This window comes from Triticum aestivum, chromosome 3D (assembly GCF_018294505.1).
Source record: "Triticum aestivum cultivar Chinese Spring chromosome 3D, IWGSC CS RefSeq v2.1, whole genome shotgun sequence".
NCBI lineage: Eukaryota > Viridiplantae > Streptophyta > Magnoliopsida > Poales > Poaceae > Triticum > Triticum aestivum.
In genome coordinates this window covers 548,205,660-548,223,635 of record NC_057802.1, presented here as the reverse complement: position 1 = coordinate 548,223,635, position 17,976 = coordinate 548,205,660, and the positions used below count along the sequence as shown (strand labels likewise).

At 43.8% G+C, this 17,976-nt stretch overlaps 1 protein-coding gene across 1 annotated transcript; it reads left to right on the top strand.

Moving 5' to 3' along the window:
• Positions 1–1,832: 1,832 nt before the first annotated feature.
• Positions 1,833–5,026, top strand: LOC100146096 (transcription factor ICE1). Its single transcript, XM_044503298.1, has 4 exons — positions 1,833–2,565; positions 3,930–4,166; positions 4,297–4,467; positions 4,633–5,026. The coding sequence occupies exons 1-4, from the start codon at positions 1,912–1,914 to the stop codon at positions 4,714–4,716; spliced, it is 1,146 nt and encodes a 381-aa protein (XP_044359233.1). The 5' UTR covers positions 1,833–1,911; the 3' UTR covers positions 4,717–5,026.
• The last annotated feature ends 12,950 nt before the right edge of the window (positions 5,027–17,976 follow it).

Sequence of the window (17,976 nt, the reverse complement as noted above, 5' to 3'; positions counted from 1 at the left end):
ATCAAGTGGTCGCATCAGATTGCTATTTATTTTAGATAATGGAAGATAAACTCGTGGTCTCCGAAGATACGATGCACACAACCAACTTGGCAACGCGTAATTTCTTCTATGGTAGTAGCTCGCATAGTGTCCACATCAAATTAGGCCGGCGAACGACAAGAAAAATTGAATTCCCTTCCTCTCACTTTGCACACATGTGAGTCCTGGTGGGGAGGGCAAACCTTTTCGAGTTTTCTCTCCAATAATTCCATTCCATTGTGTTGCATCCGATGATGTTCTCTTTCTCAGCTCCGGCAGGGTCACAAGATGCATGGGAGAGCTTGTAATTGGCATTGTGCACATACACACTCACTCACACACTCGAGGGGCTGAGGAGGAATTCAATCATGTACCCTTCCCTCATTCTCAAACCGTGAACAGAATGATCTCCCTTTTTTACCACATTTTTTTTAGAGAAGCATGCAACCATTGAATTATCATGTGAACAAAGATAGTGTAAGCAAACAGCCCAAACTATGGATAACATATCATATCCAGCTGCAGCAGCACTTAGACGAAGGCTAGAGTTGGATTATGTTGAATAGGTTGAGGCCAGGAACTACATTTTTCGTAGTTATGCGGCAACAACTATACCTATCGAGTTGGTTGATGAATATCTACACGTCCGGAACACCACATAAATACGTTCCGTTAACTAACTTTCGTGCCATACACAAAATTGAAACAAATTTTGTTACACAATTTAGCCAAAGCCGAGACAAGTTAGTTTTGCAAAGTGAGTGGCAAAGCATTTCTTGCTTCTTTTCTTGGTTCGAAGTAAGCCTCTCTTTTTTGTTTGCAGTACGCTTCTCTCTTTTTGTTTGTTTGAAGGTTATCTTGTGGGCAAACACTACAAGAAAAACCAACAGAGAGCATTTGATTTTTTGCACAACACCCTTCAAAGATAATGAGAAACAAAAAAGGCCAGCTCATTCTCCATCAGTGGCACCGCACACGTGTCACCCTGCCAGCAAAACCTTTCTTGTAAAAACTTGCGATGTGTAATCTCTTCCCATCGTTCCATCTTAGCTCACACACAGGGAAACCTTCATGCCAACTCACTATCTGATCCTTCGATTAGGTGCAACAACTTTCATACGCTACAAGACGGCGCAAACGTTGCGTAAAAACAAAACTCATGGTTTTTTATGTTGAAGAAGACAAAAGCTTACTGTTCCCAAGTGATGCATACACGCACTTCATCTCCATGTAAGAAACCACGGCGCATGGCACACAAAATTCTCATGCTTTTCGTGCCCGCCGAATCTTCCTCTTCCTTTCCATGTCACATACATACGTGTGCCTAGCCACTGACAAACATATCCATGGCTATGGTCCGTTTATCACTCTTCCAAAAAGAACCATACTTCTCCGCAAGAAAAAGGGGCGGTATACTTGCAAAACTAAAAATAAATCACACCACACTTCAGGTTCCCGGTGGAGTGGCGGAGTTGGGGAGGAGGCAATGGCCCTAGTCACCACGGTTCAAATTTCGCGCCAAAATGCATTTAACAATGAGGAATTTTGCGAGTTTCGTAGAATTACATTTTATCTCTTTTAAACGTAGAAATGTGTTAAGGAGGCATACTCGTGTCGCTGCGCGATGTATCGGCGACGTTGCTTTCACCCATTGCCTTGACGGTCGGATGTGCCTTTGAGATTCGTGCGACGGTGCATCGGACGGCCGTGATCTCCAAAAGCATCCGGATGTAACATATTTTAGCTGTACACGCTGCCACTGGCCTCTGCGTGCCTATAAGAAGGGAAGGTAGCATCCCGAACCCAGTACCCAAGGAGGGTTGGAGTTGCAGAGATAAGTTGCAGTAACTGACCGTGCGAACTTGCCAAGAATCCGTGGGAGGGGAGGGCGTGATGGAGAACTCGGCGGCGGCGGTGGGGGTGGAGAAGGAGGACGAGCTGGTGGGGGGCGGCGGGGGCGACTGGGGGTACCTCACGTCGGAGGCGATGGCGACGGCCGGGTTCCCGGCGTTCGGGTTCCCCTGCGGCGCCAGGGGCGGCGTCACGCCCGCGCCGACCTCGGCGTCGCTGCTCATGTCCATGGAGCACGCCGCGCTGTTCGACTACAACGCCGCCTTCCCGTCGTCGTCGTCCTCCGCCGCCGCCGCGCCCCCGGCCTACCACGACTTCGGGTCCGGCGGCAACCCCTTCAACGTCGACGCCCCGCCGTTCCTTCTCGAGGCCCCGCCGCCGCTGACGGTGGCGCCGGGAGGGCAGAAAGGGGGGTTCTTGGCGCCCCCGCTGTCGGCGTTCGGCGATGGCATGGGGTGGGACGACGAGGACGAGCTGGATCAGCAGAGCGTGGACGCCTCCTCCTTGGGGGTCTCGGCCTCGCTGGAGAATGCCGTGGTCGGCGCGCCGGGGGGAGGTGGCGGCGGCGGCGGCGGCAACGGCAAGGGCAAGAAGAAGGGGATGCCGGCCAAGAACCTGATGGCGGAGCGGCGGCGCAGGAAGAAGCTCAACGACCGCCTCTACATGCTGCGCTCCGTGGTGCCCAAGATCAGCAAGGTGAGGAATGCTCCCGCCGTCAGTTCTGTGGAAATTAGTCACCTACTTGTTCCTATACATATTATTGTCAATTTACAAGTTTTAGTTTATGATGTGAGTATATTAGGATGGATTGTTACTGCACTTGATGGTGAATTTTGGTGATGAATTCTTGAATTGGGATGAATTTATGTCACAAAAGTACCCATTTTTAGTTGAGATTTATGGCACCCTTAGTGTCATGTTGGTTCTTATCTAGGGCCATGTCCAGGAAGTAATAAAACTTGTACATTATCTGAAAAGAAAAACCTATAGCCGTGTTTCGAGCGCGGGAAATTTTCTTATGTCTTGCAGGAATTGAACTTATTCACGTGAAATGGGAGCGATAAAACTGTTCCATTGTCCGCAAAATCTCTTGGCCCCGGTCGGAGCGCGGGAATTTTCTTATTGAATTTGTTCACGTGAAACGGGGAGTGATAAAACCCTTCAATTGTCTAAATAATCTTTAGGCTCCGTGAAATTCATGCGTTGCAAAACATTTTTTGTCATTACAAATTCATGCAAATTTAGCACCATGAATCCCTCCCCAGCTTGTTGAATGTTTGCTTTACTGTTCTGCCTTGGTAAATTTCAGTACAACCTACCAGCCAAGTGTGTTTGTTGGGGAATTTTTCTTTTGATGTTTGCTTAATGGTGCAAAATGAACACAGTGCCATGCACAAGGTGTCATCGAAAGCCACCTTTCACTGGATAACCAACAAAGCTCCTTTTCCCCCCCTTGTGTACTTGACAGTTGTTCGAGCGTTGGAGGTTTCTGCCTTTTGTTTGTTTCCTTGGAAAAGTCCAGTTTCTGCATGTTTTGGCGTGTAAAGTGCATTTTCCTCCAGTTGTTTCATGTAATCAACTTGCTTTTCTTCACAATCATCAGGATAGTTTTGAACAGTAAACAAGGATCTTCTCTGAAGTGAATCTCATGGTGCATACAAAAACGCTCTTATATTATGGGCCGGAGGGAGTAGCCATTTTCCTAGTGTATCAGCAGAGCATGATTATGTCAAGATGTTAATAATTCGAAGTTTCTATGGTTTTATGCTACATCCTCTGTTCCTAAATATAAGACGTTTTGGCAGCTCGAATTGCGTCAAATTGAACTGCCAACGTCTTATATTTAGGAGCAGAGGTAGTAATATGTGGCAGTAGTTGATCGGCAGCTCATCACCACTTTTGTTTTCCTGTGCAATCCAACAGTTTTCCTAGCATATCGACAGAACGTAGTTATTATGTCTAAAAATGCTGTTAATTCTAACAGTCTTTGCACTGCTGCATGATAATTTGTAGTGGTTGATCAGCAGCTCATCACCTGTTTCCTTCTCCTGTGCCGTCAGATGGATAGGGCTTCAATCCTTGGTGATGCAATCGACTACCTGAAGGAGCTCCTGCAGAGGATTAGCGATCTCCACTCCGAGCTCGAGTCTGCTCCCAGCTCTGCCGCACTCGGTGGACCATCGACAGCTAATAGCTTCCTCCCGTCGACGCCCACCCTGCAGCCGTTCCCCGGCCGCATCAAGGAGGAGCGGTGCCCGCCGGCCCCTTTCCCTAGCCCCAGCGGCCAGCAGGCGACGGTCAGTCCATTTCTTTGATTCTTTCTGCCATGCCATGGAGCTTGATGCTCCTTTTCCATTGTGTCATTGTGTATGAACAGAGCAGTGGAACTCAACTGTGCTTGATTGGTTGTGTGTGTATGTGGTTCAGGTGGAGGTGAGGATGAGGGAGGGGCAGGCGGTGAACATCCACATGTTCTGCGCGCGCAGGCCGGGCATCCTGCTGTCCACCATGAGGGCGCTGGACAGCCTCGGCCTCGACATCGAGCAGGCCGTCATCAGCTGCTTCGATGGCTTCGCCATGGACGTCTTCCGCGCCGAGGTTCGTTTGTAATTCCCGCCAAGCATCTCTTCTCTGCGCCACTGTGTACCTGTGGCGATGCGTGCTAATTCTGTCGGTCGGTGACAGTGTGCATTTCGATCAAATCAAATCCTACCGTTGCTTGCTGTTCACCATCTTTACTGTTCTGTTCTTCTGGCTGTCTAGCAATGCAGGGAGGGCCCTGGGCTCCTGCCGGAGGAAATTAAGGCCGTGCTCCTGCACTGCGCCGGTCTCCAGAACGCGATGTAGGCGAGTGAACCCCGGGAGACAAGACCGCCAGGACGGTGATGATCATCATGGGCTCTCTCTCTCCTGACTGTCTAGTCAGGATGATGCTAGATGTACAAAAACTTGTGCTGTTCCGCTCCTTTTTTACCAGTTCCTTGGACAACTTGATGGGATGAGGCTCGCCATCTCCCTCCCTGCAGACATGAGACCGATCTTCTCTCTGGTGCTGTGAACCTGTGTGATGTAACAGTTATCTTTTCCTACCGTTGAACTATCTCCAGTCAGTCGGTCCTCCATGGACCATGGTGAAATGAGATGAGCTGAAAACGAACCGAGGGCGTTTCCTTTTGCAAGCATAGTCATACCCCATGGCCATGGCGTCGTCATGGTCGTGCCGCATATTTCCAAGAGATTCGGGGACAATGATTGCATGCTCCCATGCAGCTCGTACTAGCATGCTGCAGGCGAGCTGCGGCCGGACGGAATTGAATTCTCTGGCCTCTTGTGATTACTACTGTTTTTTGAATGAACTCTGGCCTCTTGTGGTTTATGCAATGCAAACTGTTTCTGTAGCATTTGCAGGCCGGCTGGCTGAACTGGTCATTATACATAGCCCATGTGCGATCCTGAGGCGAATGGGGGATTAGTTGGGGATCGGATTGGCTGCTTCCCTGCGATGCATGAATGCTGGATTTGGCAGGATTATGCGTGTGTGTGTGTGTACGTACTTGAATGCATGCAGCCATGCAGCAGGCAGGCAGAGGCAGAGGGCGGTTCTTGAATTCTGCCGTCTCTATATGCCACAGGCCGCGGCAAGATTTGCAGGTGCAGCAGTGCCGCAGTCGTGGCTCGGCTTCACTGTAGTTTAGTAAGTTGAGTGAATATAATATCCCAGTCTTGACAGGATTTGACCGTTCGTCCTGCCACATGGAAAACAGGAGGAGACTGGACATGAGTTTTAAAAAATACTCCTATTATTATTCAGAGTTTACGACATTCTGGATGCAACCGGGGGTAAACTGTTGGAAGGCTGAGTAAGCAACAAGCTCGCTCGCCCTTGCTAACAAATGAGTATACCTTATTAGCGCAATGGCTTACATGAATAAATGAAAAATGAAGCAAAGTTGCTCGCTAAAGATTTGATATCAGCAACAACAAGACTTGTGAACGATCTATCCCTATCCGGAGCATTCACCTTCTTGATCAACGGGAGGCAATCGGAGTGCAAGAAGAGATTGTGAAAACTTTCATCCAACACGAGAATGACAACACAATGAAGAGCTAGAGCTTCTGTAAATTCTGGGGTTGGGCTGACGTGGAGGGATTGGTGGCAACCCACCAAACACCTGCCCATATGGTCCCGCGTCACCGCACTCGCCGCCGAACTCGATGAAGATGTGAAGATTGGTGCATCAACATCCAGGCAAACCAAGCCAATATGCGGTGGAGTCCGTTTCTCAACTTGCCTCACAACTACACACCTTGGTGAATGATTCGGCTTCAAACAATGCAAAGCAATCATATCTACATGGGCCTGAATCTTCTTAATTTCACATTAGGGTTCGCCTAGAGTCTGAATTCCACGTCTCATTTCGGGCGTCCCAAATATGCCAACATGTAACTGACACACGCCTGGATCTTCTTAATTTCACATTAGGGTTCGCCATAGAGTCTGAATTCCACGTCTCATTTCGGGCGTCCCAAATATGCCAACATGTAACTGACACACTTTGCACCACATTGCTATGGTTAAGAAGGTCAAACAACCTTTGCTTAGCATTACGAAAATATTTCCATTGCAAGTGAATATCAAACTGCCCCTTAATCACATTGTAGATAGCCATATCAAAGAGAGGCACATAAATAAATGGTCAGCATACCTCTCCCAACCACATAAGAAACACAAAGGGTGTGTTTGGATGCATGCATCATTTTTTTTCCTCTTTGCATGTATGTCTCAGTTGGGTTTGACTGAGGTAATACAGTCCAAAACCTAACATCTCCACATTGTTTGGTTGCCTGCATGTAAGCTGGCTGCATCAGGGAACCAATTTTCACTTGGCGTCTGAGGTAATACAGTCCAAAACCTAACATCTCCACATTGTTTGGTTGCCTGCATGTAAGCTGGCTGCATCAGGGAACCAATTTTCACTTGGCGTTTGGTTGCCTCCGTTGCACTGGGTTGACGAGCTACATGGTGTTTGGTTGTACACGGTATAAGGTGTTATCACCCTTTCTCACCAGTGGTGACCTTACCACACACAATTGAAACATCGTTTCCGTCCTAGTTAGAAAACAAATGACAGTTCATCCTAGCTACTAACAAATAACAATACAAATTTAACAATCATATGGCTCAATACGGGAAAGTGAATCGATGCCAAACTAGGTGGAAGTCCATCCTCGTCCTCTTCTTCTGTTGATGTTGTTTCTTCTTCTGTTGCTGCTCCTTCTTCTCTTCTTCTTCTGCCGCAACTCCTTTTTCTTCAGATCCTTCACTGACCTCTGTTTGCCGACATTTCCTCACACCACTCCATCCTTTTGTTCTTCCAGGCTTCATTGTCAAATGCCTCCACACCATGGTCGGAGCTAACAACATCATCAAGTGCCACATCTTCCTCCTCCGGCACGACGACCCCATTGTATGATCCAATTATGAGGGATGCAACATGCAAGAAGAAGCTTAACCTGTGTGAGGAAAGTGTGGAATGGCTTCTAATCCAGGATCTTAAATATATTCTAAAGAGGTCAAAATCCCCTCTCAGCCATAACTCTAAGGCTAGAGTGTTTGAGATTAAACAATTCATGTGCAGTCCTACTAGAGAAATCGTTCAGATGGTACCCGGTTTTCCTAAAGGCTGGAAGAACACCGGGCCAACATACATAGCCAGGACCTCCTAGGTAAAACTTGTCATCGAGGGTATTGATGCCATCAGGTTGAGACATGTTGTTAGATAGAATTTTAGCATCATGGTTGATCCTTCTCAGTCAGTTAACACATATGTGAACTTCATATCGAAGTCAATAGCAGCAAGAACATTCTGGCTTGTGCAGTGCTTTCTACCCCTATATGATGCGGCCTATGCGTTCGGCACTCTAGCAGTCACGTGAGTACCATCTATTGTGCCAATGCAATCCTGGAAATGGCATGAAAACATGGTATTATGGTTGTACCAGAACAATACAAGTGTGTCATTGGCATGAACTATGAGTAGTGCTCACCTTGAAATATGGATACCATCTTGGGCTAGTGTGAATCTTGCTAGGAGTTTGCCCGGTTGGTGACTTGATCATCTCTTCTCTAAGCTCCCCAATAACATACAACACTTGCCTGAAATACCTGGAAATGGTCTCCAATGATCTCCTAAAAGTGTTGTAGATAACACTGAACCTTTGATTATGACCTACAACATGGAGGAAGATGGCAATTTGCTCTTCCACGGTGGTGTGGATGCTATCCTGTAGTAGCCCTTCGCTCCTGAACGTCTGCACAAGCCTGGCGAAAGGTGCTCTTTTCATTCAAACCATCCACAGAGCATCTATGTTGTTGCAGTTGTAGATGTAGGTCAGATTCACTATCCTATCCCTATCCCGGGTTAACATTGGAGTACAACGGATTACAGGCTTATCACCTCGACGAGCAGCTCTCTTGTGGACCAACACGAGCCAGGTCTGTATCACAGCTATCAGTGTTGCTTCCTAAACCACCAGCTTCATCCGTTTGTCTGAAACCTAGGCGACATCGATGGTGCGGTGGGCAATGGCGAATTCGATCCTACATCTTACCTAATGCCCTAACAAACGACCTAACATAGGAAGAGGGGGTTGTATGCTGCTTACCAACTTTGGAGCCGATAATGGGGACAGGGGCCATGGTTGAGATGAGGAGGACGAGATGGAGGCCAAGAAGAAGGGGAGAAGCAACTTTTGCCGCCAAAGAATGATGTTGCTGCCACCGCTTCTGCAAATCTGAGTCGTCGCCACTGCCGATGCCGATAAGTAAGGATGGGCTTGTCCTAGAGAAAGTGTCGAGCAAGTAAATGGGGGGGGGGGTGAGGCTAGATTTAGTGCCATCCCGCATCGGTCGATATCTTTTTCCCGCCATCCGCCCTGATTTCCCCTACACCGAGCGTAGACTGATGAGACACAAGTATAGGGGATCAATCGTAGTCCTTTCGATAAGTAAGAGTGTTGAACCCAACAAGGAGCACAAGGAAATGACAAGCAGTTTTCAGCAAGGTATTTTCTGCAAGCACTGAAATTATCGGCAATAGATACTTTGGTAGCAAGATAATTTGTAACAAGTGACAAGTAGCAATAGTAACAATAAGTGCAGCAAGGTAGCCCAATCCTTTTTGTTGCAAAGGACAGGCCGGAACGACATCTTATAATAAGTAAAGCGTTCTCGAGGACACATGGGAATTTCATCTTGTCACTTTCATCCTGTTTGTTTGATTCACGTTCGCTACTTTGATAATTTGATATGTGGGTGGACCGGTGCTTGGATGTTTTTCTTACTTGAACAAACCTCCCACTTATGATTAACCCCTCTCGCAAGCATTTGCAACTATGAAAGAAGAATTAAGATAAAATCTAACCATAGCATTAAACATATGGATCCAAATCAGCCCCTTACGGAATAGCGCATAAACTAGGGTTTAAGCTTCTATCACTCTAGCAACCCATCATCTAATAACTACTCCACAATGCATTCCCTTAGGCCCAAAGATGGTGAAGTGTCATGTAGTCGACGTTCACATAACACCACTAAGGAAATCACAACATACACATCATCAAAATATCGAACGGATACCAAATTCACATGATTACTTATGACAAGACTTCTCCTATGTCCTCAAGAACAAAAGCAACTACTCACAAATAATATTCATGCTCAAGACCAGAGGGATATTAAATAGCATAATGGATCTGAACATATAATCTTCACCAAATAAACCAACTAGCATCAACTACAAGATGTAATCCACACTACTAGTCACCCACATGTACCAATCTGAGGTTTTGATATAAAGACTGAACACAAGAGATGAACTAGGGTTTTGAGATGAGATGGTGCTGGTGAAGATGTTGATAAAGATTGATCCTCCGACAATGAGAGGGTTGTTGGTAATGACGATGACTTCGATTTCCCCCTCCCGAAGGGAAGTATCCCCGACGGAATCGCTCCGCCGGAGAGCAACAGTGCTCCTGCCCAAGTTCCGCCTCGAGACGATGGCGTTCCTCCCCGAAAGTCCTCTCCTTATTTTTTTTCTAGGGCAAATAGGATTATATACCAGAAGATGGGCACCGGAGCTAGCTAGGGTCCCCACTGCCCACCAGGGCACGCCAGGGGGAGGGGGGTAGGCGCGTCCTGGTGCCTAGTGGGCACCTGGGTGGCCCCCTCTGGTATTTCTTTTCTCCAATAATTCTTATATATTCCAAAAGAAATCTCCGTGAAATTTCAGCTCATTTGGAGATGTGCAGAATAGGTATCTCTAACGTAGCTTTTTCAGGTCCAGAATTCCAGTGGCCGGCAATCTCCCTCTTCATGTAAATCTTGAATATTAAGAGAGAAAAGGCATTAGAATTGCTCCACAAAGTGTTATATTGAATAAAAACACTATAAATAACAGTAGGAAAACATGATGCAAAATGGACGTATCAACTCCCCCAAGCTTAGACCTCGCTTGTCCCCAAGCAAAAGCCGATATCGATAATCATGTCCACATGCATTAGAGAGAGGGGTGTCGATAAAACAAAATACGGACATAGTAGCATCATGATCATTATTATAACACCAATATACTTTATCATAAAACTTCTCATGAGCAAATAACAATTCATCACAACATCAACTATAAGGAATAAACTTTCTTGAAAACTAAAAAACGGTGTTCTCAGTCAACAATGCAATTGCAATTCATCATCTTTTCAAGAAGAGTCTCGTATCGGAGCTTTTGTTTAGCAAGTCCACATACTCAACCATCATTTAGTCTTCTATGATTGCTAACACTCACAACATATATATGGAGCAAAAAGTTCCAGCCAAACACATAGAAAGATAGGGGCTTATAATTTTGCCTCCCAACCTATTCTCCTCAAGGGTGATGTCCAATAATAACTCACGATCACTCATATCCAACTGGATATATGTGCCTAGATCTTTCCCCGCCACATGATGCTTGCAAAAGAGAAAAATAAAAAGGAATAGAGGAGAACACTATCGACTCTTGCATAAAAAGTAAATACATAAAAGTAAAGGATAGGCCCTTCATAGAGGGAAGCAGAGGTTGTCATGCGCTTTTTATTTTTGGATGCACAAGCTCTTAATGCAAAAGAACGTCACGTTATAATGCCCCTTATGATAGTAACCTTTATTATGTAGTCCGTCGCTTTTATTTATTTGCCATCACAAGTTCGTACAACGCTTATTTTCCCTTACAATAAAAGATCATACATATTTAGAAGCAATTTTTATTGCCTTATGCACCGATGACAACTTACTTTAAGGATCTTATTCAATCCATAGGTAGGTATAGTGGACTCTTGTAACATGAAACTGGGTTTAAGGTTTTTGGATGAACAAGTAGTATCTCTACTTGGTGCGGATTTTTGGCTAGCAAAGATATTGGACAAGCACCACATGTTAGAGGATCTATGACAATATAACTTCTATGTGAATATGAACAACCATAAATCATTATGTTGTCTTCCTTGTCCAACATCAATAATTTGGCATAAAATATTTAATGGGGGCTCACAATCATAAAAGATGTCCAAGATAGGATATTTGCATGTGAATCTTCTCTTCCCTTATTAACTTTTTCATGAATTGCATCATTGACCAATGCTATGTTTGTCAACTTTCAATAAATTTTACACTTATACTTTTCCTTATGTAATGTCATTACTTTCCATAAGATTATCATATGACACTTTTAATTATTTTCATTGTTATGATTGAAACATAAAAGTAAAAAAGCAAAATCTCAAACTAACCTTTATTATATAGGGTTAATTAGATAAATGCCACTCCAATTATGGCGATTCGTAAAAATGCCACTGCAATGTTTGCAAACTCTGAAAAACGCACTGCAGACTTCGAAAAATGCCACTGTAAATGGCATGAAATCGCATTTTCAAAGTTTGGAAATTGGAGTGGCATTTCTCAGAATCACCAAATTTGGAGTGGCATTTATCAAATTAACCCTATTATATAACTCTCACTTGATTACATAGATAGATAGATAATGAAACTAGCACTGAAAAATAGATCATACTAAACTGTTATTTAGCTAAATCATGAAATAGCTAAGCATCGAACTAAAAACTGGTAAAGATAATAAAAGTGATGGTGATACGATACCGGGGCACCTCCCCCAAGCTTGGCGAAAGCCAAGGGTAGTGCCCATCCCCGTGTACTCAAGTTTCCTTTGTCAGTGTTGGTGGTGATGATGAAGTAGTGGGCTCGCACTTCAGCCTTAGTAGGTACTCCAACCTATGGTTGATGCTCCGAAGGGCGATGTTTTGCTCTTCCAACAAAATAACTTCACGAGTGAGATATGTATTCTGAACACAAACCGTTTCAAAGACCCTTACGGATTTGATTTCAGATGGGGTAAGATGATCATAGAGAGGTGGAAGGATATCTCCCTCTTACGCAGTTTCCTCCATTGGCATGGCTTGCCCTCCATCTTGGGCATGATTCCCTGTAACTTCTTCGGCCTTGTCCTCCTTGGTGCCCTCCTTTGTTCCCTCTCTCTTTAGTTCCATCTTCAGCAGCCAAGCATAGTCTCCCCCGTTGTTGGAAGTGGAAGAAGACATGTTGCCTGCCTTAGGAAACCTGACAGGAAATAGCACGAAAGAAGAACAGATGATATTTATGCGATACGGTGGTCAAAACGTCCGGGAGTATATATAAAGAATTTTTATCTTGCAAAACAAGTATACCAGAGGAAAACGGAGTCGAGAAGGCTCATGAGGGGCCCACTAGCCACCAGGGCGCGCCAGGGGGTAGGCGCGCCCTGGTGCCTAGTGGGCACCTGGGTGGGCCCCTCTAGTATTTATTTTCTCCAATAATTCTTATATATTCCAAAATAAATCTCAGTGAAATTCTGGCTCATTTGGAGATGTGCAAAATAGGTATCTCCGACGTAGCTTTTTCAGGTCCAGAATTCCAGCTGCCAGCAATCTCCCTTTTCATGTAAATCTTGCATATTAAGAGAGAAAAGGCATTAGAATTGCTCCACAAAGTCTTATATTGAATAAAAACACTACAAATAACAGTAGAAAAAACATGATGCAAAATGGACGTATCATAGACGTGCCCCACTTTTGGCCCGACTCATCCTGGCTTGCTGGAAACGGCTATTTGAGCGTTCCCAGCAAGCCAGGCTATGGGTTGCTTTAAGGTTCATGCCAGTGCGAGCCATGCCTCCCTGTATGCAACCAAACAAGTTTTTCTCATGCAAACTAGGACTGTTTGGGGGTAATACATGCAACCAAACACGCCCAAAGGTTTAGCAGTAATGTGTCACTTCTGTAACCGACGTCATGTGGCCAAACAATCACCACCAATGCGCCACAAGACTATCTTCATCTTACTTGGAGCTTTAATATCCCACAACTTCTTCTAGTTTTTCTCCTCACATGAGTTCTAGGGTCCATCTCATGTCATTTTTATGTTGTAGTGTTTGATACTTAACTTGTTGTGTACAGTCAACTTAAGGGAAAACTAGTTGTAGATTATTCCCTTTTTATAGAAAATTTAGAGGATATTCAGTGTCGGGTACTTGGATATTGGAACAGTAAGGTTGTTATTTGTTTGCATGATTCTAAAAATGCAAGAAAAAGGGTAGGATTGGGATGACCTGACATATTGAATTATACGGGAATTGAAAACACATGAATCTGTAACAAAAGATATTTGGTTGCACCATTCCTAGAAACATTTTACTTATATATGGTATTCACATTATCTCTTATTCCACACAATAAACAGTAGACCCCCTCCCCCCTACACAATAAACACATCAATCTATAGGATTGAGGATCGCCAGAAGAAATAAAAATAATTAGTTGGAGCTGTTGTGGGATCCTCTCTACCACCGCACTTTGTGAGCTCTTGGAGATCCAAGGGCGGGTTCGTGGGGATCTTATTTTTCTTTCAGAGACGCATTTAAATTAATTAAAGGCTGACGAGCTACATCTTAAGTTAGGTTTCAGATCCATGTTTATTTCTGAGAGTGATGGTAAGGCTGGAGGTCTTGTGTTTTTTTTATCAAAAAGAGGATAACATTGTGTTGGATTATGTGCCACCCCATTTTATTGATGTTATGTTTATGAATGAGGATATTGTGGATTGGCGATTTATAGGTTTCTATGGTTATCCTGCTTGGAATGATGAACACTTATGTTGGATTGATTTTCGCGATTTACATGCTTCTTGTCCTTGGGTTGTCTTCAGAGATTTCAATGAAATATGATATTCTCATGAAAAGTAAGGATGTAATGCAAGACCAAATGCAATGATGCGATTTTTTTGTGGGAGTGGGGTTTGGATGACTTGGGTTGTATTGGTGATTCCTTCACTTGGAGAAGATGTTGTTGGAAATATGCCCTATAAGCAATAATATTGTATTATTATATTTCCATATTTATAATTAAGAGTTTATATTCTATGTTATAACTACTATGATCCTGGAATATGTGACTCAGTGGAAAACTCGTATGCACGTGTGGAATGATAAACGGTAAAATATGATTCCTAGTCTCGCCTCTAAAACTAGCTCAAGTGTTGTTGGTGATCAAATTTTCTGGATCTTAGGATATCGTTAAGTGCAACGATAGCCCTAAAACAACATTGAGAATATGACGTTGGAAGAACGATCATATTGAATCGACCCAAACTTGTTTGTTATACTTTCAGATGCAATCATCACAAGTCAATTGTTATAATACAGAGAGTCAATGTGTGATTTAATTCCTTAGATCATGAGAGTATCTTGATGACCCACAAGTATAGGGGATCCCAACAGTCTTCGAGGGTAGTATTTCACCCAAATTTATTGATTCGACAAAAGGTGAGCCAAAGAATATTTATAAGCCTTAGCAGTTGAGTTGTTGATTCGACCACACCTGAGAAGTTATTTCTCTGCAGCAAAGTATCAGTAGCACAGTAGTATGATAGTTTTGATAGTAGCGTTAGCAGTAGAAATAGTAATAGTAATAGTGACAGTAGCAATTTTGTACTCCCTCCATCCCATTGTGTAAGACAACATCTTACATTATGGGACGGAGGGAGTAGTAATTAAACAGTAGCAACAACAGCAGTAGTAACTTAGCAGAGAACAATATGAGCAAAGCGTAGCCATTGGATCAATGATGGATATTTGTATGGATGGCATTCATCATGTAACATTCATAACCTAGAGTGGTACATAATAGCTCTAATTCATCAATTCAATGTAGGCATGTATTCCGTATATAGTCATACATGCTTATAATAAGAACTTGCATGACATCTTTTGTCCTACCCTCCCGTGGCAGCGGGTCCTTAAGGAAATCTAAGGGTAATTAAGGTCTCCTTTTAATAGATGAATGGATTAAAGCATTAACACATGGAGAATACATGAACTCCTCGAATTACAGTCATCCCCGGAGAGTATCCCAATTATTGTCACCTTGGGGTCTATGATTCAGAACAATAACAAGTGCATACAACTAGCAGATAGGATCAAGAACTCAAATATATTCATGAAAACATAAAAGGCTTCAGATCTGAAATCATGGCACTCGGGCCCTAGTGACAAGCATTTAGCATAGCAAAGTCATAGCAACATCAACCTCAGAACATAGTGGATACTAGGGATCAAGCCCTAACAAATTGACCTGATTACATGATAGATTTTATCTATCTCCATCACCGACTAGCAAGCCTACAATGGAATTACTCACTCACTGTGGTGAGCATCATGGAATTGTCGATGAAGAAGGGTTGATGATGACGACGACGACGAATCCCCCTTTCCAGAGCCCCGTACGGACTCCAGATCAGCCCTCCCGATGAAGAACATGAGGTGGCTGCGGCTCTGTATCGTAAAACACGATGAAACTTCTTCTCCTATTTTTTCTCGGAAAGGTGGAATATATAGGTTTGGAATTAGGTCAGACGAACGCTCATGGGCCCCACAAGACACCAGGGCGCGCCCAGGGGGTGGGCGCACCCTACTGCCTTGTGAGTAGCTCGTGGCCAACCTCTAGTGGATATTTGTGCCAGTATTTTTAATTTATTCAACAAAAAATCTCCGCCAAGTTTCGTCCATTTCTAGGAACTTTTATTTTTGCACAAAAACAACACCATGGTAGTTCTGCTGAAAACAACATCAGTCCAGGTTAGTTTCATTCAAATCATGCAAATTAGATTCCAAAACAAGAGCAAAAGTGTTTGCAAATGTAGATACGCTGGAGATGTATCAGTATTGTAGTCACTTCTTACCGTACGATAGACTTTGGGGTTGCTCAAACGTCATCTGTAACGCAATGGTCATAACGATAAATTACAGGTTCATCCAAAAGTTTAACAAGGGACTAGATAGCTCAAGAGTGGGATCTGCTCCTCCGAGAATGGAGAGATATTCTTAGGGCCCTCTCGGTGTGACGGCATCCATCATCATTTGGCCAGACACAGGTGACTAGGTCACGAGGATTGATGGCTCGTGTCCGCACCAGTTTTTCCCCGAAGAGGAAGGGATGATGCATCACAACTACGGTAGGTATTTCCCTTAGTTATGAAACCAAGGTTATCGAACCAGTAGGAGAACCAAGCAACACTATGTAAACGGTACCTGCACACAAAGAACAAATACTTGCAACCGGACGCGTAAGAGGGGTTGTCAATCCCTCTCGGGTAAAAGATTGGTAAAGTGATAAATTGGTAGACGCAAATAAAATTCAGCGAGGTATTTTTTGGTCTTTGGTAATATAGATCTGAAAATAAAGGATGCAAATAAAAAAAGGCAAATGGCAATATAGATCTGAAAATATATGACGAGGAAATAGACCCGGGGGCCGCAGATTTCACTAGTGGCTTCTCTCAAGAAAATAGTATACAGTGGGTAAACAAATTACTGTTGGGCAATTGATAGAACCACAAATAATTATGATGATATCCAGGCAATGATCATTATATAGGCATCACGTCCAAGATTAGTAGACCGACTCCTGCCTGCATCTACTACTATTACTCCACACATCGACCGCTATCCAGCATGCATCTAGTGTATTAAGTTCATGGAGAAACGGAGTAATGCATTAAGAACGATGACATGATGTAGACAAGATCTATTCATGTAGGAATAGCCCCCATCTTGTTATCCTTCATAGCAATGATATATATGTGTCTTGCTGCCCCTTCTGTCACTGGGAAAGAACACCGTATGATCAAACCCATCACAAAGCACCTCTTCCCATGGCAGGAAAAATTGATCTAGTCGGCCTAACTAAACCAAATATTCGAAGAAGAAATACGAGGCTAGAAGTAATCATGCATATAACAGATCAAAAAACTGAAATAACTTTCATGGATATAAAGATCTGATCATGAACTCAAAGTTCATCAAATCCCAACAAACACATCGCAAAAAAGAGTTACATCAAATAGATCTCCAAGAGACCATTGTATTGAGAATCAAAAAGAGAGAATAAGCCATCTAGCTACTGCCTACGAACCTGTAGGTCTACAATGAACTACTCACGCATCATTGGAGAGGCACCAATGAGGATGATGAACCCCTCCGTGATGGTGTCTAGATTGGATTGATGGTTCTGGAACTTGCGACGGATGGAATTGTGTTTCGTCGACTCCCCTAGGGTTTTTGATTTTCGGGGTATTTATAGAGCAAAGAGGCGGTGCGGGAGGATACCGAGGTGGGTTGTGCCCCCCTCGGGGCACCCCTCTGGTACTTCTTTGGCCCAACTTGTTCCTTCTGGTCCATAAAAATTCTCCAAAAAGTTTCACTGCGTTTGGACTCCGTTTGGTACTGATATTCTACGAAGTAAAAACAAGCCAAAAAAAACATCAACTGGCACTGGGCACTATGTCAATAGGTTAGTCCCAAAAAATGATATAAAGTTGCTATAAAATGATTGTAAAACATCCAAGAATGATAACATAACAGCATGGAACAATAAAAAATTATTGATACGTTGGAGACGTATCGACATCCCCAAGCTTAATTCCTGCTCGTCCTCGAGTAGGTAAATGATAAAAAACAGAATTTT